Source organism: Plutella xylostella, chromosome 3 (assembly GCF_932276165.1).
Source record: "Plutella xylostella chromosome 3, ilPluXylo3.1, whole genome shotgun sequence".
In the NCBI taxonomy this organism is placed as follows: domain Eukaryota; kingdom Metazoa; phylum Arthropoda; class Insecta; order Lepidoptera; family Plutellidae; genus Plutella; species Plutella xylostella.
This window is the reverse complement of record NC_063983.1, coordinates 9,356,786-9,380,549: the sequence shown is the minus strand read 5'-3', so window position 1 is coordinate 9,380,549 and position 23,764 is coordinate 9,356,786. Positions and strand designations below refer to the sequence as shown.

Sequence of the window (23,764 nt, the reverse complement as noted above, 5' to 3'; positions counted from 1 at the left end):
CCACAGTGTCATGGGATTCAAACCTACGACGACCGATATGGGGTTTCCTCCATAAACTTACATAGGTACCCATCTAGATAGGACAATACAATAGGAAGGTAGGCCATGGACCATAGCTATTGTTTATAATGGCACAACGCATTCAGTCACAGTATGATAATGTGTTACCTATACCCTATGAGTATCATTTAAGTGAAAGTAGCATCCAGTTAAATCGTTACATGCAGACTAGTTTACAGCCCAGTTAAACCAGTTATTTGATACGCAAGTCGCTTACATAATGGCGTATAACACAGCCATTTACGAATTCATAAACACGTATAATGGGTAAAGTCCAAATTTTGCACAGGGTCTGACCAAATATATGTAATAGTAAGTAAAAACTTGTTTATTTTGTAATCTTCTGTTGGAACTAGATGCTGTATCGATTTGCTTATAATTATTTTATTTTATGGAAATTTACCATAAAAAGCACTAGGTCACCTACTTATACCTACATTTGATTACAAAAAAAAAACATTTACAATCTGGTAGTTACAATACAGGTGTATGTGGTAGGTTACATTAATAATTTAGGCTGTCTTGGTCTATGCATTGCATACTTGGGGTATCATCTACCACTACTGATTCTCCTACCCTCCATTCCAATGAACGTCTCAGATTAAACATCTAACTTATATTTATAAACCAATTCTCTCTCCAGCACCATCCGCATCCATGCTGAGCTGAAAACATACCATAGACAACGCAGCAACGTCCAACATGGCGTGCCACGCAATGAAAGCGTTCCTAGTGATCCTTCGCACGATCCTCGACAGAATCATAGACTTCGCCTTCTCTCTGGTCTGGGAGGGGCAGAAGGCGTTCCGGATCCCTGACCTGGATAAGAAGCATGCGATCCTGGCTGAAAGTGCTACCAGCCTCGCGGCGAAGATAAAGAAAGGACAGCTGAAGTCTGAAGATTTGGTGCAAGCTGTTATTGAGAGGATTAAAGCGGTGAGTACATTTTGAATAGTAGCATCTATTGGCCAGGATGCTTACCACAAGAAATTGCTATGCTACATGGTCCACATAGTCGAGTAATCTCGAGATGGGTATGGATATATTTGTTTCATACCATAGGTAGCTGCTTATACGTACCATAAGAGCACATCTCTGATGGAAAGTAGGTACTTAAGAATTTGGAAGCTGATGGTAAAGATGGATGCTGAAGATTTTTGATCAGATGCCGTATTGCATTACGTATTATTAAAAGCATTTATATAGTGCCCTGATATTTTTATATTCCCAATATAAGTAAGTATGTAAGTATATATATCTATAGCTCAGTCTCAGCAGAAATAATAGCAAGGTACTAATTCTGTAAAGAACGTGTTTATAACTTTTAATAACACAATACCGAGTGCCGGTGCAGCTAAGGTCATCAAGGTAATTTGAGGCACAGACACACGGATTTAAAAGAGCCATTTGGCTGATCTAATCTTACGTCAGAAGTTTTTTTTGTCTGAGATGAATCCATTAGTTGTAAGTAAGTAGGTATTACTTAATAGGGAATATGCGTAATTTTTTTTTATACTTTTATTGGATAGTTTTACATTACTTTATTATAGTAAAAAAAAATCAACGCCAAAATAAGTAATTTAAGGTATTTTAAAGAAAGTTAAAAAATTACAACCATCACGACCACTTTGAAATTCCCGTCAGGATGGCGGGCTGTCGTGACGTCATAATCGTTTAATTTCACGGCTCAGAATAATGAGTCCCGTCAGTCGGCATAGATTTTTTACCTAATCAAGTAATCACAGAGTACTTTTGTATTTTCAACAAACCAATGTTGTCATGGTAACAAACGAAAAAGGAAGTGTATAAAGTGTGATCAGTGGCTGTTTTGTAATGGTAATAAAGTGTGACCAGTGGCTGTTTTGTAATGGGAGCTCGTAAATAGCTGCTAGTAGCTCTTTTGAAATGGGAGCGCGCAAACCAGAGGACCTTTGTACACAATATTACGCTATTATGGCAATATGAATATAAAGTAATATTTGTATTGTATGTAAGTACTTACTGTAACTTTGGATCTCAGTAAGAGAGACTAGGGTTAGTGGGTCATTCTATTCTATTATCTGTGGGGGTGTAAGAACCTGCACCTGGCTCTCTTGAATGGAACCATTGTGCATATCTCAAAGGTCTAAACCCCCTTATCTAAACTATCGAATAAGAGTATAAAAATATATGCATATTCCCTAATATTTGGGCACATGGCTCTCGACTTTTCAATAGTCTTTGCTGTCCTTTTCCGCAGCTGGCCACAGTTTACTCTTTCATACTGCGTAATAAATTTAATATGTCCAGTTCTTCTGATTACGAGAATTCTTCCATAACTTAATTTAGAAAAAAATAACAACTTTTGAAATATACTAACGACTGCCATTATAACCTAAAAGTAGAAAGAGCAACTTGTGTCATGTTCATGTCATAATATACTTACAATACAAATTTAATTTTATTATGTTGCAATATGGAGCATATTTGAGTGGCTCGTTGACTAGCGAATGGCTGTTTACGCCTCATTACAATAGAACAACTAGTGGCAGCCCATACACTACCAACAAAAAATATTAAACGTCCTAAACTTTGCAAACAAACAAGCATATCAAACAAGAAGTGGAGAGGTTATAGGAGGCTAGGATCTACTCGTATTGGAAGAATTTTTATGTGATCTATCGTATCTGATCACAACGAGCATCACAAATAACTCGGTGACATTAACATTTCTTTGTTTACACTTGACATTTATTTAACTATACGCAAACGCAAAGAAGTTATTATTCTGAGATTGATATATAAAGAATTATGACGTCACATCCGCCCTAAGAAAATGGGTGACGTTTCTCGGAAGTTAGAATTTACCGAAGTTTTTTTGTACTTTTCAACTTCATTTACTTGCTCAAAAATAAATTATAATCAAAAATAATGATGGAGTCGTAGTTATGAAACAACAAAGTTTATTATAAATAATATTTGACCTTTATTTGAACCAATTGCATATTCCCTATTCCCACTTCCATGGATGAAACCGTTTGCTTGAATTTATGAATAAGTTTTTATGAATTTATTGTATAATAATTATTGTATAATAATAAATAAGTAATAATAATAAGTTTATTTGCATCAACTAGATTTAGCTTAAGTAAAAGTTATTTCGTACCTCCTATTAAGCAAAGCCTGTGGCAGAGGAGGCACCGCCCTTAGTAATTTATCGTTGTGACACTGTCTAAGCAGCACACTGCTGGATATACATAATATGGGAGAGAAATAAGCTAAATCAACCAAAAATATGATAAGGACTCACCGACAGAAATATAACGTACCTACGTAATGGAAATTATAGCAATTAGGCAACAATTAACATTCCAAGAATACCGCCGGTGTGTGCACAATAAGCATCGCAGATCGCAGATTGTTTGAAGAGATACAGTGAATTGAAACCATTCAGAAATTTGAGAGTGCACCGCACTCAGATTACGTGAATCTGATAAACGCAACCGGATGGCGCAGTGGTCTAACGCTGGCTTTCGTCCCGAAGGTCCCGAGTTCGAATCCCGGACGGATGTTTGTATTTTGTGATAAACTCCAACCAAACCCTCCAGTATTAGGGGAGGCCCATGGACTGCAGTGGGCTATTACGGGGTACCTATACGTTTGTGTTTGTTGCTATGGGACAACCAACAGTTAAATGATAAGCGAGCTAAATCATACCCTTGTGAACACGTCTAAAATTTTCAGTTCTGTTATTCATCACTCATCACTGATGGTGATGATAATAGGTAGATACCTACTGAGCATCTACTGAGCTATTTCCCAATTTTTCGTGAGAAACATATCACAAATTATGGTCTGTCATACTTCATCTTCTCGTGTAGGTAGATAGTCGTTATTTATAGCCACGTAGGTACATATGTAGGTAATGGTAGATTGTAGGTCATATAATTTGTAAACCGCAAACGAAAGGGTAATTATTGTAATTGTGCATGGTTTCTCAAGTTACATAATTACAGCTATTATATTTTTGTGATGTTTCGAGTGTTTTGATCTCAGTAGGAATAGAAGGTAGATAGGTAATAGGTATGTATAGTATAGTAGTACCTCACACACCACCCTCACAGTTATGTATGGTAAACATAGAACGACGGGGACTCGGGTGTACCCTCATGGTAAAAGTTGTCCCGTTCGTGGTCTCCACTCGAGATACGTTGCCTGAAAAAATTCAATTTCTTAGCATTCTTCAGGGAAATCAATCCTCTTACCATAGCACGTTACGCTACTGACCGTTAACATCAGTCTTTGCCGTTTAAATAGTTTCACCAGCCCAGCCTTCTTCAGAACGGGCCATTTGGGTCCAACCGTCTTTCGGCACCATAACCGTATGATGCAAAGGTTAAACCCCACTTTACTTATCTATCTTAACCATCTCCAGGTGAACCCAGTAATCAACGCGATAGCTGACGAGCGCTACACAGCTGCTCTGGAGGAGGCTCGCGACGTGGACCGCCGTGTGGCAGCCGGGCTCAGTGCTGAAGACCTGGCCAAACCCTTCCTCGGTATGTTGAATGTGTTTAGGTGCCTGATGAAGGTGGCTGGGACTTGGTTGGCTGATAAAATACGGAGTTTAGGAACGCTACTATATTAGTACGACTCGTCTTCTTGGAGTAATTGTATTGATTAGATGACACAGCCCTCCGAAACTTGAATTTCGGCAAGCAAAAGCAGATCTACAAGCAGAGCTATGCATCTCTGGTACCACCGTCTATATCGAGTACGACCATCTTTCATAGATTGCGTTTTTGCATATCGCTGCGTGTTTATCTGTCAATACGTTCAACTCATCATCATCTCATCATCATAATCAGCCCGCATTCCGAACATTTGTACATCACAGGCTTAATATTAATAACTCCACCTCTGTTTTCCAGGCGTCCCATTCACTACCAAGGAGAGCCAGACTGTAGCCGGTCTCCGCAACACGCTGGGTCTGTGGTCGCGGCGAGAAGTCCGCGCCACACAGGACAGCGAGGCGGTGCGGCGCCTGCGCGCGGCCGGCGCCTTCCCCGTCGCTGCCACCAACCTGCCCGAGCTGCTGCTGTGGTGAGTGTTACACCTACATCACGTCACGTTAGTGCCCACGCTAGCCGCACAAGAGAGCCAGGTGGGTGGTCTGTGCAACACACGCTCAATATCCTCAGCATACTGCAGTCCTCCATTTCACTATCTGTTCAAGACCTTTGCCATCCTACCACAAGGTCGTGTAGCCAGCAACGTATGTATATTGTATACTATGTATTAAAGATTACCTAAGCATATGAAAATTACTGAAAGCTCCACAAATCACAAAAAACAGTCGCTCTTCTTTATGACATTGTGATGTCACCTTCTTACCAAAGACCATGTTGCTTCACATTTGCAGGCAAGAGACCCGCAACAACGTGTACGGGCAGACGAACAACCCGCACCACGCGGGGCGCACGGCTGGCGGCTCCAGCGGCGCCGAGGCCGCGCTGACGGCGTCCTATGCAACGCCCATCAGCCTCTGTGAGTTTGACCTCACTTAGTAGCTACTTTGGATGTGGAACTCTTTGGTTGTTTTTTAAGAGAATAATGTTATGATGGATTTTAGAATGAGAATTTTTAAAAGTTAACTTCTTTGGAATATTAGTTACCACGAATAAGATTAACTACTTATACTTATACCTCTTTGCTAACATAAAGATATCACTGATCATTAAGAAAAATAAGTTGAATCAATTTTTTATTAACAAAAATGAGGTTCTTCTTTTTTAGAAAAGTATAAATTTGGATATGATATAATGATCCGCTTTTAGTTAATGCTAATGAAAATAGTTGATAGTAAGTATCTCTTAGTATTCCCTGTAACGCCATCTAGTGTCGTTTTATGAATGTGTTTTGTGTGTTTGTTCCAGGCTCTGACCTGGGTGGGTCCACTCGGATGCCGGCGTTCTACTGCGGGATGTTCGGACACCACCCCACTGCCAACACCACTAACCTGAAAGGTGAGATTCTTCAACATCATCATTTAATGAAGCATAATGGAAAGCGACTGCTCTGCTAGACATAAGCCTATTCCAAAGAGCGCCATAACATTCAAGCCACTACCGATAGATCGTCGGTCTATCGAGCCGGAGTGCGTCACACACTGTGCTTTCCTTTCATGCTAAACATAAACAGAAACATCGACAGGTAGTAGGTAAATATCGGTAGGTATATATCACTTATCAATCATCATCACGACCCATTACGTCTCCGCTGCTGGGGCACGGGTCTCCTTCAAATGAAGGAACGGTAGGCCTAGTCCACTTATCAATGTTCACTCATAACAAACTATATTCAAACAAACTTTTTTTTTTACTAAGTACTTAAATCATTACAACATACGAGTAACACCATATCTCACCCACCTCCCCTCACCTCTCTCACAGGCATCCTACGTCGTGAAGGCGAGGAGGAGTCGATGTTCGCGCTAGGCTTCATCTCCAAGCACGTGGAGGACCTGGCGCCGCTGCAGAAGGTCATCGCCGGGCCCAAGGCGCCGCTGCTGAAGTTGGATAGACATGTGGATGTTAAGGTCAGTATAGTTTGTAGTCTAGATTTAGTCTAATTTTCGATGTAGGTAAATTTTCGATGTAACTACCTAGTCTAATGCGAAAGATTGTATGTATTTATCGTTACTATCAGCCCGTAACCCGTAATCGACCACCTTACCACCTTACCGGCCCAATGAGCATCAAAATAGAACAGAGGTTTACAGTCTCCCCGTCAAAGGTCGTCATTCCAGCGGGTGAGAGGGCTACTTTATACTGAAATACTCATTTATTCATAATTATTTACTATATATCTCAGAAAGAAAATGGCATGAGTATTATACAAAAATATGTCCTAATGTTTGTCTGTTTATGTTTATTTATAGTGTCGAACTCGAGAACTCATCTATCTATTATTCACTGGTACACGCTACATAGGTAATTTCGATAGGTAATTTTCCTTGTTGTCATATTTCAGGACATCAAGTTCTTCTACCTGGAATCGAGTGACGACTGCCACGTCAGCAGCATCAGACCCGAACTAAGGAGTGCCATGACAAGGTCAGTTCTTAAAATTGATACTAATAGATGGCTTTAGTATGTGGTAGTGGTAATGTAACTTGAAGTAGTCTTTGACTATATAGTATGTATAACTGCTTCTCAAGGACTTTCTTCAAGTAACCAAAATCATCATCCTCATCAGACCGTAATCTTCCACAACTAGTCAACATGGCCTCGTAACTGGCTTAGAGATTACTCACCTAACCTCTTCCTATACCTACCTCTCAATCCCCAGGGTAGTATCAAAGCTCTCATCATCAGTGCCGACAGCCTATGGTCCTCTCTTGCGTAACTGGCTTAGAGATACTCATACTCACCTAACCTACACCTCTCAATCCCCAGGGTAGTATCAAAGCTCTCATCATCAGTGCCGACAGCCTATGGTCCTCTCTTGCGTAACTGGCTTAGAGATACTCATACTCACCTAACCTACACCTCTCAATCCCCAGGGTAGTATCAAAGCTCTCATCATCAGTGCCGACAGCCTATGGTCCTCTCTTGCGTAACTGGCTTAGAGATACTCATACTCACCTAACCTACACCTCTCAATCCCCAGGGTAGTATCGAAACTCTCCTCATCAGTACCAACCTCCAACGCTCCGGAACCCTACAGCCACCCGGGGTTCTCGCACATGTACCAGCTCTGGAACTACTGGATGACGAAGGAACCTGAGACCTTCGCGCAGATGTTCACCGACTGGCAGGGAGAGGCCAAGTGGTGCACGGAGCTGGCTAAGAAGGTTAGTTGGATGGACTTAGTAGATTACCTACATTTAAGATGGCAGATTTATACAGCTCGATTCCAAAAATGTAGTTACGTACAATAGAATGTAAGTTTTGACGCTGATGGCTGAAATAGTATATAGGCTATATATAAGTACATTTATGTATCGCTGGACGCCAACAAATCGGCGTGGAACAGTCCTTGGATGTTTTTTATATATATATTAAAATTATAGTTTTAACAACTTGAACAATGGAATCAGGTTTCCAAGTGAAACAATGACACATAAATAATATTATATTTAAATACTGTAATTAAGTGTGTCTTTATTAAGTATTAATTAGTTGGTACTTGGATGCCTTTTGATACTTGATCGAGTGACATTGTTACATTTCGACAACATACCTCTACCTACAACTGGGTACCACCTCCGCTCTAGTGGATAGACGCCTGAAAACTCTTAAGACAACTAGGTACTAAAAACGCTTTCACTTGTGTCCTTCCAGTTGTTCTGCATGAGCAACCACTGCCTGTCTGCCGTGGTGCGGCTCGCGGAGACCCAGGTGATGCCCACCGCCGACCCTCAGTGGGCAGAGCAGATCAGTAAGGAGCTGAAGGAAGACTTGTTTGTAAGTTTATCACTAATTTGTTAATTAGTTAACTTAAGGTGCACAAAATGCATATAGGAGAGATATTTTTTTAATAAATATTGATAAGTATCATTTCGATTTTTTATATGTATTGTACGGATTTCATCACGCACACGGTATTGCTGTATAATGTGCGGAAATACGAGTATGGCGGGCATTCTCGCGTGTGTGATGAAATCCGAACGAAATTAAAACACCCTAAGTACAGTTCGGTCAAAACAAGTACTCGGATATCTAAACTTGTCGGGGATCACTTTTTTGAACCTTGTCAGACTCATAACCAACTAGTTACGTTCTTTCAAAGATTGACGTTTGGTTAGTTTGACAAGGTACAAACGTGTAATCGTTGCCAACTTCAAGAGCTATCAATTTGTTTGGACATATCTGACATACTTATAAAATCATTTCCTTTCCAGACTAAGCTAGGCACCAACGGAGTGCTCCTGTTCCCATCGGCCCCGCACGCGGCGCCCTACCACTACTCGGCGTTCCTGCGGCCCTACAACTTCGCCTACTGGGCCATGGTCAACGCGCTCAAGTGTCCCGCTACACAGGTAAGGGAGAGGCCCCGTTGGTGCGTTACGTTGTTTTTGCAGAGTAACGGAGTAAATATAGCGCAGCGACAAAGCAACGCACCATTGGAGCCTAGCTCAGATGAAGAAAATATGGTGAATATTGTCTTCATCATCTTCTAATTCATAAAACCTCCCTAATGTAATTTACATTAAGACTTTAACAACAACTGCGTCTTTTATCAACCACTCGGGTTGCTGCCTCGCATGCGTAAGCAAAAATGAGTTGCTTACGCATGCGAGGCATATTCGGTAACATCGGGTCACGAAGAAAAATTGGGACAATCCCTTGTGCGTGCTGAAATCCGCACCTCGACAGGAAGTTTACCTCTTCACCTGAAAATTTCTACACACTCTCAGTACCTGGTTAAAATTCCTGTAATTTCCCACCAGGTGCCGCTAGGAGTGAACAGCGAGGGTCTGCCCATAGGGATCCAGGTGTTGGCCGCCCCATACAACGACGCCTTGTGTCTGAGCGTTGCCAAATACTTGGAGGAACAATTCGGTGGAGCCGTCATGGCTTGTAAAGCTAATTAGGTTGTAAGGTGGATTATTTTATAGTGTAAAAGTAAATTTATTTCTCAAATAAATTTTGTAATAAATGTTTTTGTTACCTACTTTGAAATATTGATTTTACTTAATTCTATCTACCAACATTATCAGGTATTTTTTCAATTAAAACACCAATAGAATTTACTGGATAAACTTTAATCGACCAAGCAAAACTTAAAAGAACAATCGTGCAACTAACTTCAACTAAAACAAATTAAAAGTGGGACAAAAATGCATTGAGCTTAAACAACTAAAATAAACTAAAACCCTAATAACCTTCTAAAACTACTAAACTTCAAGTTTAATTAATCAATTTTAAATAGCATTGATCGGTAAAAACAAAAGGTCTATGTTAAACATCTCATAATCATACTTTAAAAATAGATACAAAATCATTTTAGTTCATGATTAAAATTACATTTCTGATCTTAAAAGAAACAAGTGAGTAGAAGGAAATAAATTGATACATAATATCACGGTTCTCAACTCATTATCTTAATAGAGGTCTTAATTTTAGTTTAAAGTTTCAGGCATCTGAAATTATGTACCAAGACATCTCCTTACAGGATAAGAAATAACTAGGAATTAGAAATAATATGCATTCACAATAAATTAGCATGTTAATATGGTTAAAATCAAAAATGCAAAATAAAAGTTAAAAACGAAAGACACCTAAATTCATAATCAAAAACACATAACAAATGAGGATAAATACAAATGTTAACTGATTAAAATCTTCCAGTATTTGCGATATTCGTTTGATAACAATTTCCTTCAGTCACTCTTGTAGCGTGAACTAGCTGATAGTCTAAAATTTGTCCTTTTTAAAATCGTGTCAAAATTCCGGAACTTCTCATATATCGCACTGATTTGTACAAAATTGTCATCAACGCCAAAACAAGTTAATTTCCTTAGAGATCATATTAATCACAATATGGCATCAAAGGGAATACGCGCTAGGTTTGGCAAAATCTGATCAACACGTTTTATTATTAAACATTAATAATAAAAACAAACACTGGATACTAATTTCTATTGTATAATCAAAGGTTAAAATGGAAAGCACATGATAATCAAAATATTATGGTCTGAGTAACTGGTTAAGATCTACGGTAAAAGTTTAAAATCAAAAAATAAAACATGCTCGAAACTATGATTAAACTTATCAAATATGCTTAAAATTATCCTAAATCTAAAATAATGGGGCCTCAGGCCGTTTACTTCAACAATTGTCTAGGAAGAGAGATCATCGTCGTTTGCTTTCAGCTATCATAATAAAATCTTAAAAAGAAAAACACTAAAATCTCATAAAGATCAACAAAACGTAACTCATTTTCAATATCTCTGATCCTTTATAATACCTTAAACTAAAAATACTATAAAAACAATATTTTCGGGAACATAAAACCTTATCAAACAAGAGAGGTTTCCTCAATAACTCTAAAAAGAAATTCGATTTTGTACTTTCCTAATTCAGTCCAAGAGTAATTTTACCGTAGACCCGTATATCTTAAAAAGATATTTTATTTTATGATAAATTAATTTACACATGTAATCAGTAATTAATTACTCTTTTCATGAATCAGTTTAATCAGTCTCTTAATCATATTATAAGTTAATCAGTCTTAACTTCATGTGCTTATTATAATAATACGACTGTCTGTTACATTACATTTCAGTTTATATATTATAAAAATCGACTTCTTAAGCGAACAACACTTAAGTGAGTGTGAAAATATGTGATGATACCCGACATCACTAGGAATAAAAAGTTACATGATTAGGAACCATTTCCCGAATATTTTTAAGCAGCTTACCAACAAACATTCCTGAATCGTTTTGTACCTAACTGCCAATAGTCAAACTTTTGAGCCAGTAAGATGCAAAACAAGTTCAAAACACCTGTATTAAAGTTTAATACGACTTACAGCCGATATTTACGATAAATTTTTGAAATTCATCGTTAGCACAGTCTTGGCTTTCGTCCACCTCATAGGTTAACAGAAAATTTGCCTAAAACTTTTACTTATCTAACAAAATATTTTATAACAACGGGACTTGACGGAATGTCTGTAGGTAAGTCTGCGTTATAGTGGCGTTGTGATCACCACTTGTCTTTCTCGGAGAGTGCCTCCGTGTTGTACTTGGGAGACGTCATCTTGCGATCGATGCCGGGAGCTGATGATGTCTTGAATCCGCTTCCTTGCTTTTGCAACTCTGGAATTGTGACGTAAGGAAATTATTACTTAGATGTCACCTCAAACTGCATACTGAAATGGATCACGACAAAATAATGCTTGGCGAAACGAGCACTCCCGTGTGCGTGATGAAATCCGTACAGTGATTTAAAATACCTGCATGTTTCAATAATATATTATTATCGTATCAGTAATGTTTGTAAGCATAATTTAATGTACAATTCGTAAGATAACTAAAGTAAACGACATTAATTGTGTATTCTTCATAATAAAGTTCTTATTAGGCCCGCTGGTATGCGGAAGGAATACTGCTCGGAGATCCTTAAAAGAGGACTACACCAGTAGAGGTCAATTACAGGTAGCTGATGAAAACAATATCGGTTCCTACCTTGTATGACGAGCAGCATCTTGCGCCTGGCCCCGAAGGCGGTGACGCCGAGCTCGCTGAGGTCCGCCTCGCTGAGCGACGCGAATGTAGACATGTCCAGCTCGTGCTTCTTGAATAGCTCTGAAATGAGGAGTGAGTGTGTAGGTGATATTGATAAAGTAAGATATGCACGTAGTAGTAGGGCTATCGAAAACTGTAACAGGGTACCAAACACTGTTATAATTTACCATTGATGCGGTGCCGCTATCACTAAAAGCATACGACATTATAGTATATGGTGGATGGACCATAGATAAGTAACTAACTATATCTGAGATGGACCGATTAATGGCGAAGCGACGATTGTAAAGAAGAAAGGTTCCCCTTCAGAATAGAATACTTGTGAGACCGCCACTGGGAGGGTGAAGTTCTTTTACGTGGCTCTATCGAGTGGAAACTTTGTACATATCCCCCTAAATTTCAGCTCAGCCAGCGTCTGGATATTGTAAAAGCTGATATAGGCGCTCTGTAGGTCGAAGAATAGATCTCTAGTTTCTGTAGTACATGGACATGCTAGTGAACACTTACCGATATACTTCCCGAGCCCCAGCTGCATCAGCAGGTCTGCCAGCTGCCGGTAGCGGCACGGCGGCGCGGCGGGCGCGATGTTCGGCCGAGTCAGCTCGGGGCGCACCCAGGAGACGCCTTTCTCTGGCTGTTGGGGAGAGAGGTGGTTAGGTGGTGTGATTGTTTGTGTATTGAAGAACGAAGTAGGGTATATCTAGTTACCCAAGGTAGGGGGGGGTGTAAATGTAAAAGACTGATTAAGACTTTAGAGCCAAAAGTATTTTTCAGCAAAGAGGTCTTCTTAAATTGTAGTTGCAAATGGACAACATTTCAAAAAACTAAAGCTGCTATAAATCTAAAACCATTTCGAGATTTAGCTCTCAAGGCCACAAAAAAAATGTTTTTGTATTTTTTGGATGTATCATTTTCGAGAAAATCATAAAATAGTAAAAAAGTGCTGTTGACGTCATGCATCAGGTGCGATGCATTTTGATGATCAAAGCCTATAGATTTAAAAACAAAGTTACTGTCACTTTCATTTTTGATTGACGTTGACGTTTTATCGAGTCGTTGTTGTTTATTTGGGTCATTTTCATAAATTCTGTTCTGACACTTTCTGACTATTTTTTTAATTTATCATATAACATGGTTAAGGTCAACCGGGGCCAAGTCGCCTACGGGGCTAATGCCTCGAATCCATTTATCTTCTGAACCTCATACTTTAGAACTACTGGAGTCATCTGCTATCTATCTTTGGAACTCAAACTTTTACCACTGACCAATAGATGTCGTATCCGGGGCAATTTTCTTAAATAATTTGCCATTTTAATTTTTTCACCTCTTTTGGCCACCTCCGGTTTCCTGACACGTTTTTTTGAATCGTTCCAAATGTGTGTTTGTTTAAATTAAAAGAATCTATGTTTCCTAACTGTAAATACTGTTATTGTTTTGTTGCTTTACATATTGTTTTGATTATTTTATTGAAATAACGTAAGATTCGGACACAATATGCAATTAAAAATTTATAGGTTTAGCTTTTTTTTTGGGGTAAATGCCTCTGGGCTAATGGGGTTATTGCCTCTATTGCGGCGCAATAGCCCCATTTCCAGAGGTTCTAAACATTTTATGTTATGATAAATGTATTTTATACACTCACGAGCAATGAAAAAGTTCCAGAGACATTAGCACCAAATTACTCCTAAACGAAAAATACTAGGTTAATGACGCCTTCTGCAATATTGAAGAACATTTTCAGAATTAACATTCTTAGATTGGTAATCCAACTAAAACGTAAATAATTTGAATATATATTAAACTAAATGTTTTAAAAAATTGGCGTCATTTGGTGTCGACATTATAAGGTTGTTAACACGGTATATAGAAAATAATCATATAATAAATAATAAATAAAAAAATAGTCATATTAACTGAATGATCCCACTTGTTTATAAAACTCTAAATAGTTTTGTAATTATTTAAATTCCGTCAGACTCTAAAAATGGTATACTTACTAATTTAAAGTTGTGGTTTTATTGCAAATTATAAAAATATGCCCTTGTATGCTTTTATACTTTATTTGTATTTGTCATGTAAGTATTTATACTTTTTTAAGTCCAATAAAGTAATCATAAATAAAATGTTGAGCACCCCTGGAATCTTGGATGGGGTAAATGCCACTAGAAGAAATTAGGGTGTGTAGGCGACATAGCCCCGAAAATTTTTGATCAACTAATTCTCCTTAACTAAGCGCAGTATTTAGTTTACAAGCTAATAATTAGCTACGTTAATAGTAATTCTATACATTATATCTACTTAAACATGTAAAAAGCTCTTCCAAACACACAAAACTAGTGAAAGAGGCATTAGCCCCACTAGGGGCTATTGCGCCTAAAAATCCCATTTTTTGTAGAAACGTCGTTTACACGTAGAAGATATTAAAAATTTTACAAAATTGCATCAAAATATGAAATTAGATAAAATTTCCTAATATGTATCACAAGTTATAGCTTAATAGGGCGTATAGTCTGTTTGTTATGTTCAAATGAATATGAAAGTCAAAGTATTGTGGCGCAATGGCCCCGGTTGACCTTAGTACTTATTAAGAGATGACCTCTATTTAATATGTCCCAGAGCATGCCACCGCCTACATAGCTGAAAAAATGCTTCTGCTTATTTTTTTACATGATAAGTACCTACTTTGTATCATCAGAGGTTCTACCTTTTTTGGCCTAAGATTTATTTGCCTAATCTCGTATTGCATAGTAACGTTTGGTCAAAGTCTCGTTTCGCCGAAAATTGTATGGCATAAATCTCGTTTAGTAAAAAGTTATTTCGCATAATCTTATTTAGCCTAATAATGGTATGGTCAAATCTCAAATAGCCTAACAATACTATGGCATAGCTTATAAAAACTACTAATATTCATTTGGCTTTAACTTTGACGAAGCGTCTCCCTATATAGCGCAAACTGGTGCCTTGCATTAGGTATTTAATTTTCCGCTACGTGGGTAACGCTCCGCTCCGCTTCGCTGCGCTCCGCTTTGCTTTCGACGAATATGTGCACCTAACATGCTCCTCCTCGCTTTGCTCGTCGTCGCACCTACCTTTAGGTTTCGATCCCATGGGGTTTAATGGCGATTGTAATAATTATAATGGTCATTCACTTTCGATATTTTGATCATTCAATATCGTGATTTTCGGGATGTAGGAGAAAAATACCACAATTTGTACATTTAAAACATACTTAATATAGTATTTATTAAGATAATATTAGGAGAAACAAGATTATACCAATACGAACAATTTGAGCAAACGAGACATAGATGTTTCAAGTTTGTGCCAAAAGAGTTTTAGACGAAACGAGTCTTATGCCACATAAGTCTTGGCAAAGTGATGATTCTACCAAAAAAGTTTAGACCTTACGTGTTATGCAAAACGAGTTTAGGATAATAAAGATTAGGCGAGATGAGGGGAACCCATCATCAGAAATATCAATGTCATTTGAAAATGGCCCATTTGTTGGTTGGCATGTAAACAAAGTTTAAATGTCACTTGTCAGTGTCATTTATGTTTTTTTCGAGACTAAGGCAATAGACAAAAATAAAAATTGAGCCTAATATGTGATGTCACTTCCGGTTTTAAAATAATTAACTTTAAAGTTAAAAATAACATGCAAAAATTCATGTATATACAAAATAAAAAAATACGGGTCCTCTAATTTTTTATAACCGAATAGCTAATAAAAATATAGGGTAAAGAAAATGAAATGTTGTCCATACTGCATGGCAAAGCGCCGAAGATCTGGGTTCGATTGCCAACAGATTTTGGTTTTAGAATCTAGTACGCAATAGGTAGACCCTACAAAGTCCTTGGTAGACCCACGTCCACCCTTTGTTACATTGTGATTGACAGATGATTATGTACGGTGGCTTGCGCCTAAAAGTATACAGGCGGAGTTTTTTAAAATAGCGATCCCTGATGATGAAGGGGCTTGAGCAGCATGTGAGCTTGAGATCGTTATTTTTAAAACTCCGCCTGTATACTTTTAGGCGCAGGCCACCGTACCTATCCTAAATAAAAATCATTGTCCCATGATTCTCCCTCGATAACCAACAAACGACAAATAAAATGTATGGATTTGACAGCTGTCATAGGGCTCCTCCTATATTTTGTATACTAACAGTGGTAGGCTTGTCTTGCGCGTCGGGGGGCGCGAGCGGCGCGGGCGAGGTGTGGCTGAAGTAGTAGCCGGACCAGCGGGTCGTGGGCACGCGGAAGCCGCCGCCTACTGTCTCGGACATGGCCTGGGAAACGGAAGAATAAATATTACGCTACATTATTATTTATAGTTTTATCGTATGAGCGTTTTATATGTAAATTGGCGTCGGAAAAGTGGAACAGCTTCATAAAAATATTCTGCCGTGTGGTAAACACCATAAAATATCGCGGGGAACGGGAGAAATTTTAAAAGAGGCTAGTTGAAAGACTTTGTACTTACAGATAGTGTACCTACTACAGTCTCGTTATTCTATGCTACTACTACACTACTACAGAGACTGTCTAATAGGTGGGATATAAGTAAGTTGAAAAAAAGAACGAAAATAAAATGCGAAAGTTTTCATACGTGGATTTTCCATTCGACTGTAGATTATCACGTCAGTTATCAATACAACTTTGTAGATAAACCTCTTTATAAACATCTATTTTCAGTTTCTAACCATGACCCAATAAAATATGTAAAGTACCCTATTCCTAGCACTTGTTGATTCTTTTCGGGTGTGAGGTCGACCTTGATTATTGTCAAAATCTGCATTTTGGGTGAGCGCCAAGTAGCGTCACATCGTGCAATAATATTGCCAATTTACCCTTGAATTATTTTATACTTTCCGGGAAATGTCCTAGTTAGGTAGAATTCGAAAACCAATACTGCTATAAATTTTTCCGCTTAAAATTGAGAGGACTTTTCTGAATGAGGAATACGAAAATGTTGCCTTTAGCCAAAATCACCATTGCTGGACATAACTAGACATCTTTCACAGCTTTCCTCATCCTAAGAGGATGACTAATGTTAATGTATAACTCGAGGGCCCGAGGGGTCAAACAGAGTGTACCACCATATGACATTTGTTATAATAGTCTCACCTTGCTAGCCTCGGCCTTCATGCGGCGGTACTCGGACACGGGCGACATCTTGTTGAGCGTCTCCAGAGTCTTCTTCTCGCAGCCCACGGCGCGCCGGTCCGAGATCGACATGTCCGATATTAGGTTAGCCAAGTCTGGGGGGATAGGTAGTGTTGAGACAGGGTTTAGAATAAAACAATATACTTTAGTGATGGATAATGATGATGCTCTAAGTAGATAGACAGAGGCATGTAAATATGCCTGCCAAAAATAAAATTGAGCAAGCCATTCGGGTAAGGAACGCCTAAGTAAGGCAGACAGTGCAGAATCCAGCATGTTTTAGCTGATGATGATATAGGTATAGATATAGGCTGATGAGATTATAGTATAGGTAACTACTTGTGATGATTCCTGCTTGGCAAGACTGCAGATTATTTCAAACTACATTATTTACGAGAAGACCAATTTCTTCTTCTTATCGAGTTTTTACTTAATGTTTCGTTAGGTGTATGTTAGAAGATAAGATAGTTATATCTTTTTAACTGACCTTGTCCAGAGCGATCGGTGTCACTAGAAGGAGTCGGGCTGTGCGTCTTGCTGATCGGGCTCACTGACGGGCTCACCATGTTGCTGTTTTCCCCGCCTGTACACATAGATACAATGTTAGGTCATCATAACAACCCATCACGTCCCCACTGCTGGGGCACGGGTCTCCCAATGAAGGGACGGTTAAGGCCTCGTCGACCACGCTGCACTCGTGTGGGTTGGTGGAATTAGGTACTGTATGGAAATTCTCGTTTGAGATCAACCAACTGCCGGGCCCACTGGATCGGAGATCTTTTAGACAGGTGGACGGTAGTGGCTGGTTGAGGAAGGTTGAAGACAGAGTGTGGTGGCTCCTTGGGAGAAGCATGTCTTGAGCAGTCGACGATTCTAAGATGATGATGATGATAATGAACTACCTAGGAGTAGAATTATTCTTCTCTTATCTGTGGGTTGTAAGTATGTACCTATGCACCTCTGGGTCCTCTCAAATGGACACTTAGTAAATAACCTGAGCCCATTTACTTTGCAAGCCACTATACTTGACCGCGTATGGTTCCCTGTTTAATCAAAATTGTATGTACCTGAGATGTTGTGCGTGTCGAGTGAGACACAGGAGCCGGTGAAGTTGCTCTGGTAGCCGCTGCTGCCCGCCGAGCTCGTGTTCAGCATCTGACTCAGGGTCTGCTGCATCTGCGGGTATAATTATCATAGTAGGTATATATGAGACATTCACATATTAGGTAGTTTAATCCCCTCGATAAAACAACCGTTTGTGATTCGATTGTGCCTATGGGGCCACATAATCAACAACGAGGAATTCAGTGTACAAACTTCTCACAAAACCTTCCTTACTGCTGCTACAGTTATTTAAAAAGCCGACCAAAGTTTGTTCGGTACTTCTATTAACCTTTTCATATTTTAATGAGGTTCTATCGTTATATTTTTCATTGCATAGTGACATTAACTCACAGGTCTGTTGTGTTCCGGCGGCGCGGGCTGGTACTGCGGCTGCATCATCATGGGCGGCTGCATGGAGCCGTCATTACCGTTGGACATCGCTGGGAACACAAACATTAGTACCTATTAACTGATAGTTACTAATTGTATTACTTTGTGAATCTCTGAGCTGCAGTGGTTTTCTGAAAGATCGCATACTGGTGGTATTTATGATACCTATGAGGTAATTCGTCAGCGACGTGAGTAGGCCATATCTGCCCAAGGACTGATGACTGCTGGGGTAAACTCTTCACCCACCGGGCGAAATATTGTGTTAGAACGGAGTAGAAATCCAAGCTTAGAAAAGCGGTTTATACCTCGATTATGCGAGCTAAGGTAAGGAGAATACTTGCAGCATTACAGGTTGGCTTCTTAGCCGCGGGACTCTTTTAAACCAACCCACCTCTACTACTTAAGTTACCTACTTTAGAATCTTTATAATACTCACGGTTCCAAGCCGGCTGACTCTTGTACATGACATTAGCATTCTGATAATGGTGTGGTGAGGGCACTATCCAGGACGGCGGGTAGCCGGGCGCGGCCGGGCTGAGCGGCGCCGGGAACCCGCCCGGGGAGCCGCTGTGGGTGAACATGGGGGACAGGCTCGCGTAGTTGGCTAGATCGGCTAGCGTCTGGAAGAAGAGGTTATTGGGGTTAGTAGAATGTGGTCGGTGAGGATGGAAGATGTTTGCGATAGTGACCTTATAGTAAAAACCAGTTGGTCTCGCAAGCTTCTTCTTCTTTCCAGTCATAAATTCTAGGATAACAATTAGGATATTTGTTCCATATAGGGTACCACGTTACTAGATAAAATTTTCATCACATCTGCTTCAGAAGTTTTCCCGTGAAAACACACAAACATGTACCTGTACCTACTTACAAACATTCGCCTTTATCTGTTAGTGTGATGTGATGATAATAGTAAAAGTATCAGAAGAAAACCTCGACATACCTATCCAGAGGACTATAATCTCCTCGATGGAAAGATGGTTAGGGACACTATCTATTTTCATGCCAACTTAGAAGAAATTCCCGTTGTGACTAGTGGAGTCTCTTACTTATACATATGTTTAGAAATATGTACCTACATTTATGTAAATGGGGCATTTACCTGCATATTATAGGGGCTGTTCCCCATAGGTTCACAAGGAGAATGTGCTCCCGGCGAGAACGGATTATAAGCTCCGAAGTTGGGCATCGAGCCACCGGCGATGGCGGGGATGTTGTACGACTCCGGGACCTCCGCCGTGATGGACGGCTCTTTGCCGCCGAGCAGCTCGCGACGCGCTTCGTAGATGTCGCCTGGGGATTGAGTGACATGAGTAAAAACAGGTGACTTGCATAACAAAGTTAAAAAGTAAGTCATTTGTGTCCTTTATTAGAAGATTTTTGGTTGATGATGATGATAATGATGATAGATAAGCTCTTGAACAAATGAATTTATTCTGATTGGACCTAACTAAAGACTACCTACATACATCAGAGGAAAAAGATAAGTACTCTTCCTAATTTCGTTTTCCTAAACGGTCACATCTCTGCTCCTATGGTCGTAAGACTCGTAGGTCCAGCTAGCAGAACGCTTTCCTAATAGCATAGGGTAGTTGTTTCTTAACACGTTCACGGACAATTGATGGTTGGAAAATATTTTGATATGACACCTAAAAATCCCATACATTTTATCGTTCCGCCTTGAAACGTATTGCCGTATCTCAACATATTTTATTTACGTAATGTGACAGTTACGGCCATAGACGGTATCGTCTACAAGCGGTCCGCCACATCATGCATATCCAACAATGCGTATAGTGACATCTACGGCTACAGGCGGCAGCCGCCAGTTTCTTTCAAGGGCCGAATCATTTTCAAATAGGATGGACGTTTTTCAGATACAAAGTTCCACTTTTAGCATGCTATTTACAATAAATAAAGCTGATATAGTAAGATTAAACAAAGGGGTTCATCGACAAAAGCTAAAATTTTCTAGTTCCTCATTACAGTTATATCTTCGCTTTTCTATGTTCCATTTAAGTAATTATAGTATTTGAATCGAATAGGTAGGTATCCTATATGCAAAACAGTATGATATTTATCGATTTATTATTAATTTACCTCGTAATTTGCCACAAAAATTACCAGAATACCACCCGTTCTACACAACATATCCGCGACGCGCGCGCCGTGACACTAACTTCTGGAAGGTTATTTTTATTTGTAACGGTTACGGCGACAGGCGGTATGTCACTATAAAGTTCACTTATGTGTGTGCAAAAGAAACCCCGACAATTTCTTTGTTATGACACCTAGAAACAAATGAATTAGCACAATACGACACTAAATCATGCATCTCCTGTTAAGAATACGGAAATGATACGGCTGTTGACGGTTCGTCGGTTTCAATCAATAGAAGTTGGACGGCCACAGGCGCGTAGTCATATTACAAGGATACATAATTACGGCCCTCGACGGATTGTCCGTGAACGTGTTAACCAATCGAGCAGTGAAAATCGACACTTTGTATGGCGCGGAGCTAGTGCAGAGCGTATACCGTTAGATGGTGACTCTCCAGAGTCCTAGCACTTCCCATGCTGTTGACTAGACACAACAGAACTACTCACCAGCACACCTCTCGATGCCCTTAATCACGACCGACGCTATCCCCTGCTTCGGCTTACGCCGCACGTTGACAAACACGTTGTGAGTGTGCATCACTCTAGCCGCTAGCTCTGGAGAGATGCGATGGGCCTCTTCCGATACGTCGAAGATCACGACTAGGGGGAGACTGCCCTGTGAGGAGAGGGGTGGAATTAGTTGTGGTGAAATTGTGAAGCTGGTGGTTCTTAAGCTGGTTTTGCTAAAGTGCTAAAGCTTTTTCAAGTCATCTTTTGAGCTGAAATGTTCATTATATGTCATACAGTCTGCCAAGTACATAATTTGAGCTTGAGTTAGCGATATTTACCACCAGATAAGTCGGGTAGATCCAGCCTTCGGTTCAATCATCAATGATGTTCCTCACGATCACAAACGTGACGCATCAACTGACTGGCTGAATCCATTCACCGCTAAGACTTCCTTTTCCATTTACCACCGCCTTACCACCTTAAAACCGCCATCTCTTACCACGAGCTGCTGCCGCGCCGCATAAACATCCTTGATCTGTCCAGTGATGGTGACGCAGCTCTTCTTGAGCGCGGGGATGTTGGGGTCGTCGGCGGCGGGGACATGGTCTGGGGGCCGGGGCCCGCCATTATCAGTTACAGTTGCTGTAGTATTTAAATGTAGACCCAAAGCAGTGATATTCGACTCGATAATCGTACCTACTTACATATTCATATTAATGTTACCAGCTGCTATTACACGGGTTCGTTATCGACGTAGATAATCGTGACTATATCGTGATTCGCCATATATATAGCGCTGTGATTCAAGAAACACACAATAATCAAGTGTATCGAAGTAGATAAACGTCACTATATTTATCGCTATTCGCCATCAATATAGCACTGTGATTTAAGGAACGCGTATCAAACGAGGGTATCGACGTAGATAAACGTCATTATATCGCGATTCACCATATATACGGCGCTCTGATTGAAGGTGCGCTCACTAAACGACCCAAAACAGCTACCCCAACACGGGTTCGTTATCCACGTAGATAAACATGACTATATCGAGATTCACCATAAATATGGCGCTGTGATTAGATGAACGCGCATTACACGAGTTTATCGACGCGAAATCGATAAATAACCCGTGCCGCGGACACCTGGCTTTTTACCACAACTTACCACGAGCTGCTGCCGCGCCGCATAGACATCCTTGATCTGTCCAGTGATGGTGACGCAGCTCTTCTTGAGCGCGGGGATGTTGGGGTCGTCGGCGGCGGGGACATGGCCTGCGTGCCGGCGCCCGCCATTAGCAGCTACAGTTGCTGTAGTAGTTAAATGTAGACCCAAAGCAGCGCTCTTCGAAACCTCGAAAATCGTTCATACTTACATAGGTATTCATATTCATTTTACCAGCTGCTATTACACGGGTTCATTATCGACGTAGATAATCGTGACTTTATCGTGATTCGCCATATATATAGCGCTGTGATTCAAGGAACGCACAATAATCATAAGTGTATCAAAGTAGATAAACGTCACTATATTTATCGCTATTCGCCATAAATATAGCACTGTGATTTAAGGAACGCGTATCAAACGAGGGTATCGACGTAGATAAACGTAACTATATCGCGATTCGCCATAAATACAGCGCTGTGATTGGAGTAACGCGCATTAAACTAGATAAACGTCGATAAGCACCCGTGTAGATTTGATAATCGATAAAGATCCTCCTTTACTTACCACGAGCTGCTGCCGCGCCGCATAAACATCCTTGATCTGTCCAGTGATGGTGACGCAGCTCTTCTTAAGCGCGGGGATGTTGGGGTCGTCGGCGGCGGGGACATGGCCTGCGTGCCGGCGCCCGCCATTATGAGCTACAGTTGCTGTAGTGTTTAAATGTACACCGAAAGCAGTGATATTCGAATCGATAAACGTTACATACGTTTACGTACCATTCATGTTACTAGCTTCCGCTACACGTATTCGTTATCGCCATAAATACGGTGCTATGATTGGAGGAACGCGCACTTAACTACCCAAAGCAGCTGCCACAAACACGGGTTCGTTATTGACCTAGATAAATGTCACTGTATCGCAATTCGCCATAAATACGGCGCTGTAATAGGAGGAACGCGAACTAAACGACTCAAAGCAGCTACCCCAACACGGGTTCGCTATCGACGTAGATAAACATGACTATAATCACCAT

At 40.1% G+C, this 23,764-nt stretch overlaps 2 protein-coding genes across 3 annotated transcripts; one reads left to right on the top strand and one right to left on the bottom strand.

Annotated features, from left to right (window-relative positions):
• Nucleotides 1–690: 690 nt before the first annotated feature.
• On the top strand, nucleotides 691–9,725 carry LOC105381142 (fatty-acid amide hydrolase 2-A). 2 transcript variants are annotated; one of them, XM_048622631.1, is made up of 12 exons: nucleotides 691–996; nucleotides 4,475–4,598; nucleotides 4,971–5,142; nucleotides 5,462–5,586; nucleotides 5,976–6,065; nucleotides 6,492–6,637; nucleotides 7,072–7,154; nucleotides 7,390–7,420; nucleotides 7,742–7,894; nucleotides 8,385–8,507; nucleotides 8,945–9,082; nucleotides 9,494–9,725. In XM_048622631.1, the coding sequence occupies exons 1-12, from the start codon at nucleotides 763–765 to the stop codon at nucleotides 9,635–9,637; spliced, it is 1,563 nt and encodes a 520-aa protein (XP_048478588.1). In that variant the 5' UTR covers nucleotides 691–762; the 3' UTR covers nucleotides 9,638–9,725. The 2 variants fall into 2 exon arrangements, with proteins under 2 accessions (XP_048478588.1, XP_048478585.1); XM_048622628.1 differs by lacking the exon at nucleotides 7,390–7,420 and having other exon boundaries at nucleotides 7,711–7,894.
• Nucleotides 9,726–11,691: 1,966 nt separating this feature from the next.
• On the bottom strand, nucleotides 11,692–23,514 carry LOC105381141 (protein bicaudal C). Its single transcript, XM_048625779.1, has 15 exons — nucleotides 23,508–23,514; nucleotides 23,296–23,438; nucleotides 22,722–22,917; nucleotides 22,064–22,170; nucleotides 21,562–21,730; nucleotides 20,058–20,248; nucleotides 19,395–19,578; nucleotides 18,920–19,008; nucleotides 18,532–18,640; nucleotides 17,952–18,047; nucleotides 17,426–17,559; nucleotides 16,465–16,587; nucleotides 12,806–12,932; nucleotides 12,239–12,358; nucleotides 11,692–11,869 (listed from the first exon to the last, which is right to left on the bottom strand). The coding sequence occupies exons 1-15, from the start codon at nucleotides 23,512–23,514 to the stop codon at nucleotides 11,757–11,759; spliced, it is 1,908 nt and encodes a 635-aa protein (XP_048481736.1). The 3' UTR covers nucleotides 11,692–11,756.
• Nucleotides 23,515–23,764: the final 250 nt, after the last annotated feature.

What these genes read in the sequence shown, in the direction of transcription:
- LOC105381142 (XM_048622628.1), top strand. Translation starts at nt 763, where the DNA reads ATGGCGTGCCACGCAATGAAAGCGTTCCTAGTGATCCTTCGCACGATC. An exon ending in CAACACCACTAACCTGAAAG is followed by an intron (nt 6,066 to 6,491) that starts GTGAGATTCTTC and finishes CCTCTCTCACAG; the next exon opens with GCATCCTACGTCGTGAAGGC. An exon ending in ATAGACATGTGGATGTTAAG is followed by an intron (nt 6,638 to 7,071) that starts GTCAGTATAGTT and finishes GTCATATTTCAG; the next exon opens with GACATCAAGTTCTTCTACCT.
- LOC105381141 (XM_048625779.1), bottom strand. An exon ending in TGAAGGCCGAGGCTAGCAAG is followed by an intron (nt 16,588 to 17,425) that starts GTGAGACTATTA and finishes TCCGTTTCCCAG; the next exon opens with GCCATGTCCGAGACAGTAGG. An exon ending in GATGCTGCTCGTCATACAAG is followed by an intron (nt 11,870 to 12,238) that starts GTAGGAACCGAT and finishes TCACAATTCCAG; the next exon opens with AGTTGCAAAAGCAAGGAAGC.